Below are 7,994 nucleotides of genomic sequence, written 5' to 3' on the forward strand. Positions count from 1 at the left end.
ATTTTATTTTATACCAAAAGCTTCAAAATTAATTTTTCTTTATTAAATTTCATGTTTAGTCGAATACTACTACATAAAATAGAATTAATGGGGTAATTGTTTAAATATAAAAATATTATAATCACATTGAGGAAAATAAATTAGAAAGAATTTTAAAAAAAGGCTCCAACAAAAATAATGACTGAGTACTCCGTCTTTCCTATCATACTCTTTTCTTTTTAGTTTTTTTTTTTAAAATTAATTTTAATTTTTATTAGAATAATTTAAAAGACCTCCAATCATGGTATGCTCCATCAGAATAATCTCCCTTGTGATTTATAAGATTACCCTTAACTCCCTATTTTAATTTTTTTCGTAACGATTCCTTTTATTCATTTTTATTAGTATGAATGAAATATAACTTTTTTAACCAATCAGCTCTCCCAATTTTTTCAATTTGACCCTCTTTTTGGTTGCTTCTTCACACAAAGCATCACCATTCACAAATTCACTATCATCATTGTCTAGCAAAAGAAAAAAGACATCACAATTTGATTGTCACCACTTTGTTTAAATAATATTTTTTAAAAGAATGACTTTCTTTTTAATAGTTGATGTCCAAATATATAATCCAACATGAAGAGTTGGGGTCTATTAGTAGGGTATATAAGAATAGTGCGAAATAAGTTGTATTAGTAATGCAGGATTAGTAATGAATGAGTTAGTATTGCAGATATTATTTCTTATCTATTGTTTGGTGTGGTGTATTAAAAAATATAATGCATTGCATAATTTTTAAGAAAAAGTTATTTATAAAAACGTCCTCCATATTATCTAGCTTTAAGAGACTTTAAGGATAATTTTGTCTTTAACCACTAATGAAGCATTAATAGCCTTGGTATTACTAATGTCATAATTTTTTATACATTACTTATACATAGGATAATACCAAATATAATGTATAACTAATATAAGTAAAAAAAATACAAACAAGGTATTGTATTAGTATTTGCGGCGAAGGGAGAGTATTTTAGTTTACAACTTATTGTAACCCCATCGGTTACATTAGCAGATGCATCATCTTTTCTTTCTTCCAACCTCTCACCACCTTCAAGCTTATTTTATTTCATCCTTATATTATTTCTTTAATCCTTCCATTGTCCTTCTCTCCAATTTCTTACGTTTGAAGCGCACCAACAAAAATGGTGAATGGGGACCTCTCTTCATTTCTCTCTCTCTCTCTATTCAATAGCCTTGGTTTCTTCTTCTAGTTCTCCCAGTTCCTTTCATTTCTTCCACTTACTTTTGCTTTTCTCTTCAGTTACAAGTGTTTTTTTTAAACTATGGAGGAGCGGAACGTGAATCCAGAGGTGATATACGACACCGTATGGGTGTGCGTGATACCGTACGTACAGAACTCGCGTGACAGGGACGCGGTGTCGTTGGTATGCAGGAGGTGGCACGAGATCGACACGATCACTCGGCAGCACATAACTATGGCTTTGTGTTATGCAGCGAAGCCGGAGCAGCTTTCTAGAAGGTTCCCTCAACTGGAGTCACTCAAGCTCAAGGGGAAGCCACGCGCTTCTATGTTTAATTTGATTCCTGAGGATTGGGGAGGATATGCTACGCCTTGGGTTCACGAGATTAGTAGGTCCTTTACTCGGTTAAAGGCGCTTCACTTCCGCCGTATGATAGTTAGCGATTCGGATCTCGAACTGCTCGCGCGTACGCGTGGTAAACTACTTCAGTCTCTCAAACTGGATAAGTGTTCTGGATTTTCTACGGATGGCCTTCTCACTGTTTCTCGTTCCTGCAGGTATTCCACCTCTTCTTCCGTTGACTCCATTTTTACTTGTTGGTAATTACTCTGTTAAGATTAAGTTTTGTTCCCTGAAATTATAAATTTATTGTTTTTCGACATAGAAATAAGTTTCTTTTTTTTTTTCCAGTTCTGTTCTATTTATTTTTTTTATGTAAAATTATTCTCTAGTTTTAACGCCTGAAGTTATTGTCGCTTTTATTTCAAGCTGTTGAAGTCTTCAAATGTCGGTGAGGATTCAATTGCTTGCAAGCTAGTTTGTATGGTAGTGGAAGTGAATTTTTAAGATTAGGAAAAGGTAAAACTATAAAAAAAACCAGAGGACTTTCATTGTATTCTGTAGGATTTTGTGTTGATAAAGAGAGGAAGGAATCATGCAACAAATTAGGTTATAGGTATCACTATAACAAAAGAAAAAATAAGAAAAAGGAAGGTATCAATATGCACAAATCCAATTCAAACTTGATTGCATATGCAGATTGATTAGGACAGTTGGTCTATTGCACACATGGTGAAGCATGACAGTTATGAATCTGGTTTCAATGTGATATGGTTCGGAATGCTTGAAGCTTTTGATTTACTGGTGCTATTGGGCTTACTTCTTTTCCTTTTTCCAGTTTAAGAGAGTCTATCTTTTGCATATGTTTGCCTAGAAGTATACTATTCAAGTTCATTGCTCACTGGTTTAACCAAAACTTTTAGGTGATGGGCTCCATGGTTCTCGGGATCTAGTTTCTAAAATTGTGTATATTGCTATGGTTTCCATGTCAGTGTTAGAAGAATTAAATTATCTTGTGATTCTGAGTGGGTTAGAGTTTGAAAGAGGTATTTCTTTGGACTGTTCATGGTGACTGGAATTTATGTTAATGAAATTTCCAAGGTTCTCTCTAGAAGTCATTTGGACCCATTGGATCATGTAGGTTTCCTCAACAATCATTTTTATTGGTAGTTCTTGGTAACGATGACTTGAATCTGTTTTCCTAGCGCTGTCTGATTGTGCTAAGTCATTGGCCTCTGATATGGAGGAAAAAATGTCTTTAAGTTTTAGTGATTCCGTTGATGCTACATTTAATAAAGATTGGGCTGGTGATATGCTTGTGAACGAAGTAGAGTCTATGCAAAATTTCGTTGTCACTGCATCTGGTCAAGGCTTAAGCATTGACCTGGCATGTCAACCCTTGTGGTGGGACGTGTTGTAAGCATTCCTATGTGTGTTAATCTCTAAGTTTGTAGCATACAGCATGAGTTAAAGGTAAGCTCATGACTAAAAGCTTGAACTAGTTTTTTGCTCGACGATATTCCTTCTTCTGATAGATGCAGAGGGCCTTGTAGTGTGACTGAAGCTATAGGTCTAATTGGATAAGTGGTCCAAATTGGCCTATTGGCGAGTTGCCAGCATCTTTGCACTAACGGGTTATGTGATGCACCTGCTTTATTTTGAAGCTTTATTGACATTCCCTCTAAGTAAGCTTTATTTACCTAATAGAGGAGATATTGAATAATTGCTTATTTGAGGACTGCATTAAACAAGAGAGAATTGTGAACGGAAATCAACATCTCTCTCTGTTTCCTTATACTACACTCCTTTAGAGGTTTTAATCTTTTGCTAGACCTGTCATGCCGCTCAAAGAATTTCTTAGGAGTGTTATGACAAGCTTAGTTGTGCATTCAATTTTGTTGCCTTTTTGTCTATGTGGTTCTCATGTAGCCCTTTTATCCTGCAGGAGTTTAAAAACGTTTTTTCTGGAAGAGAGTACTATAGTTGAGAATGATGGAGAATGGATACATGAAGTAGCCTTGAACAATACAGTTCTTGAAAATCTGAACTTTTACCAGACTTATCTTGGCAGAGTGAATGCTGAAGACCTTGAACTGATAGCAAAAAACTGTCCCTCTCTTGTCTCGGTAAAAATTAGTGAATGTGATATTTCAAATCTTATTGGTTTCTTCAAAGCTGCAGTTGCATTGGAGGAATTCGGTGGGGGTTCATTTAGTGAGCCAACAGAACCTGCTGCTGAGAATGGCTATAACGAGCAACTGGGAAGATATTCTGCTGTATCATTTCCTCAAAGATTATGCCACTTGGGTCCGACGTACTTAGGAATAAATGAAATGCACATTCTCTTTCCTATTGCTTCTCGTTTGAAGAAATTGGATCTTCTTTATGCATTTCTTGACACGGAAGCCCATTGTTTCTTACTGCAAAAGTGTCCCAACTTGGAAATACTTGAGGTTGAATCTCAGCTCTTCTCACTTTTCTTTTCTTCTACCCAAATTGGCCATATATCTTTGTACATAGGTGTTATTGACACTGGCACTATTGTTCTGCTTTTGCTGTGAAATCAGGAAGTGAATATTTGATGAAGATGGACATTATGTTTTGCTTTTCCTTTTTGGATCAATTTTTGTCTAAAATATGTCACAGCTATTCTGCTTGGTTGGCTGTAGATGTTTGAAAGCATATTCTATAATTGATTGACTTCCATGAGTCTAGTATATATTTCTATGTATGTTTGTACAATTCTGTTTAATCTGTATATATAAGTATATTCACATTTTTTAAATTCTTTTTTGTTCTTAGTAAAATAACTGCTTGTAATTTTTATGGTTCTACATCAGAAATGTGACCTGCATTTCTCTGAAAAACGATAAAGAAAATCGAGATGGGAGGAAGGAGTTATGGCTGGAGTTAAAAAAAATTTTATGGCTGGAGTAAATAAGTCTATGTGGGGTAATCTTTAAGAAAATTATTTATCAGTGTTTTTGTCATTGTGAACAGGCAAGGAATGTTGTTGGGGATAGAGGAGTGGAAGTGCTTGCCCAGTTTTGCAAGAGATTAAAGAGACTCAGGATTGAGCGAGGAGCAGATGAACAGGAAATGGAGGACGAAGAAGGTGCAGTTACACAGAGAGGATTGATTGCTTTGGCCCAAGGGTGCATTGAACTAGAATACATGGCTGTTTATGTGTCTGATATTACTAATGAAGCATTGGAAAATATTGGCACAAATCTGAAAAATCTGTGTGATTTTCGGTTGGTTCTACTCGATCGTGAAGTAACAATAACAGAACTGCCACTTGATAATGGTGTCCGCTCTTTACTAAGAGGTTGCCAAAGGCTTAGAAGGTTTGCTCTCTATCTCAGGTCTGGGGGTCTCACAGATGTGGGTCTGAAATATATCGGTCAATACAGCCAAAATGTGAGATGGATGCTTCTGGGATATGTTGGGGAATCTGATGAAGGACTTATGGAGTTCTCGAGGGGATGTCCTAGCCTGCAAAAGCTAGAAATGAGAGGCTGTCGTTTTACTGAACGTGCATTGGCTTATGCTGCTTTGCAGCTGAAATCGCTAAGGTACTTGTGGATCCAAGGATTCAGTCCATCTTCGAGTGGTTGGGATCTCTTGATGATGGCTCGCCCATTCTGGAATATTGAGTTGATACCTGCAAGACGAGTGATTACCAGTGCAGGAATTGCTGAGCATCCAGCTCATATACTTGCCTATTATTCCCTTGCAGGCCGAAGAACAGATTTTCCAGATACTGTTTGGCCTTTGGACCCATAGTTGCTTCTTGCTGAATAAACTTGTAAATATAACCTTAGCTTTTTCTTGTGGGATGATGGGTTCGGGTGGGCTTTAGAGGTTTATATGCTCCTTTTTAGGTGTCCTCTCCATACATAGGTCTCTTCCTTCTTTCTTCTTTTTTTATTTAGAATATTGATTTTGTTGTCTGTCTTTTAGACATGGGGATTGTAATAAGTTCTCTTTTCATGGTTATTCGGAAGAATCTGCCACTTGGTTCTATACCTTTCTAACTGCGGACTGTGTCTTGCTCTTTGAGTGAATATAGTTTTTACAGAAATCAGTGACATGTAAAAGTAGTAGTGAAATTTGACTATGCCCTTTGCGCTCAATTATTTCCGTTGTGGCTTGTCAACTGGTTGGTTCACTGTACATATGAACTCGTCAAATGTTACCATCCTTTTGACATTGTTGTAATTAATTGGTGGTGGATTATCACAACAACACTCGGCGAAGAAGAAAAACAGTTTATGAGGTTTCTGGAAACCATCAATATGGCACTTGCTACATTTATCCTTTTATTTTCATTTTTTACATGTTCAAATCAGGGCCATAAACTGGAGGTCTAAATGTTACTATTATGCATTATGATGACCTCCCTCTCTCTTTCTCTCTCGGTTTAATTTAAGGAGATTTGTAGTTACCAATAGTTAATTCTACTGAAGAAAGGAGGTATCAGAGAATACAAATTTCAGTTTGTTGGAGTTGAACCAGAAAATCTATCAGTCGTTTACTAGTCTACTTTGTTACGCGCAATATCTTTTTATCTATCCATGTAATTGAACTGGAACCAAATATCAAGTCGTGATATTATTATAGTGCTTCTCAGAAGCTGCACTATTTAAGAGGTTCTGGTATTCACAAATCAAAATTATTGTCTAAAATGTACTAAGAAGCCCAGTCATCAAACGTAGTTTGTCAAAAAAGATCTAGCCCAATCCAATTCTAAAATTCCATCTCTTCTGTTTTGCTCCTTTTCATATTACTCTTTTTCCATTATATATAAACCTGATTGACTTGACATGAAGTTTAGGAAATAAATGAAATCTTTTGATACTTGTAATCTTAAATATGTAATAATATTTGTGTGGCTAATAAAACTTATCATTAAGGATAAAATATAGATTTTGCTTAACTGGTTTTCAAATTCAAAAAGAGATTATTCTTTTTAAACAGATAAAAAAAAGAAATGGAAACAAAAAATAAAAATAAAGTCAAATAAACTGAAACACAGAAAATAAGTACTATTATATAATTAATACTCCAATGTTGGGAACAAAGACATAAAGAGCACACGACAATTAGGGAGTGATCGTCGCGAAAATCTTGAAAATGAATACATGTAGATCAAAAGAGGGAAGCACCAAAGACTTTAGCTGTGTTTTTCCAGTTTTCTATTCGAATTTAGCTTGTATAGACCCGGGGCGGCTCAAGCGCACGTGGGACCTAAGGCGAAAGTTTAATATGGGGCCTAAATATTTATAAGAACGTTATAATATATATTTTTATTTAAAATGTATTCTTCTAGCTTTTTGAGATGCAAAATTGTTAATAATTTTTTTATAATCGATTTTTTCTAATAATTCCTTTTCAATTGATAATCTACCCAAGCAATTTAATCTTTCTTGAGACATTGTTGATCTTAGGTAAGATTTTATCAATTTTAATTTTGATAAACTTATTTCTGCTGAAGCAACTGTTATAGGAACTGTTAACTTTATTCTATAAGCAATATAAGCATTTGGAAAGGAATCAAGTCTTTTTATTTGATTGAGTATATCGATTAGAGTATTATCTTCTACTTGTACTATTTCTCTTAACACTTTTAATTCGGAAAATAGTCTAAACCATCAATATCAGAGTGACCGTTATGTTTTAAGGAACATTCAAGGTTAAAAACTAAGCAATATGTATGGAGTAAAATTAATAAAATAATAAATAACAAATGAAAATAATACTAGAAAATTAGAATGATATTACCCAATGACTGATTCAAGAAGTTTGAAAACTTTTATTCCAAAATATCTAATTGTTGGTTTGTAGGAGAAAGAAAAAAATCTAGCAAAAAGAAGATGAGCATGAATAAAGAGAAAGGAAGAAGATATGTCTCATAAATGAAATATCAAATATGAGGAGTGAAACGAAACTTAACGTTGTGATTTACCTGGGAAGAAGAGTAAAAAATAAAATTGTCAAATCAAATCAAATTGAAAACTATTTTTCTACTACTATTTTTAAGTAAGTCAAATCTTTACTGTATTAATATATCCAAAAGATTTTATTTCCTTTTATATGGAAAGTACAAAAGTATTATATATATATATATATATATATATATATATATATATATATATATATATATATATTATTCCTAAAATATGGGGCCCCCCAAAATTGAGGGCCTAAAGTACTTGCTTACCCCATTAGAGCCGGCCCTATATAGACTTATATATATATATATTATTCCTAAAATATGGGGCCCCCCAAAATTGAGGGCCTAAAGTACTTGCTTACCCCATTAGAGCCGGCCCTATATAGACTTATAGCCTGTTTGGCCAAGCTTCTTTTTGGCCAAAAGTGCTTTTTTTGGGCCAAAAATTGAGGTGTTTG

At 34.5% G+C, this 7,994-nt stretch overlaps 1 protein-coding gene across 1 annotated transcript; it reads left to right on the top strand.

Annotated features, from left to right (window-relative positions):
• Positions 1,043-5,620, top strand: LOC109223613 (coronatine-insensitive protein 1-like). The gene is made up of 3 exons (XM_019387995.1): positions 1,043-1,840; positions 3,526-4,033; positions 4,581-5,620. Exons 1-3 carry the CDS (start codon positions 1,323-1,325, stop codon positions 5,364-5,366), a joined length of 1,812 nt encoding a protein of 603 aa, XP_019243540.1. The 5' UTR covers positions 1,043-1,322; the 3' UTR covers positions 5,367-5,620.

This window comes from Nicotiana attenuata, chromosome 3, assembly GCF_001879085.1.
Source record: "Nicotiana attenuata strain UT chromosome 3, NIATTr2, whole genome shotgun sequence".
Classification (NCBI taxonomy): Eukaryota; Viridiplantae; Streptophyta; class Magnoliopsida; order Solanales; family Solanaceae; genus Nicotiana; species Nicotiana attenuata.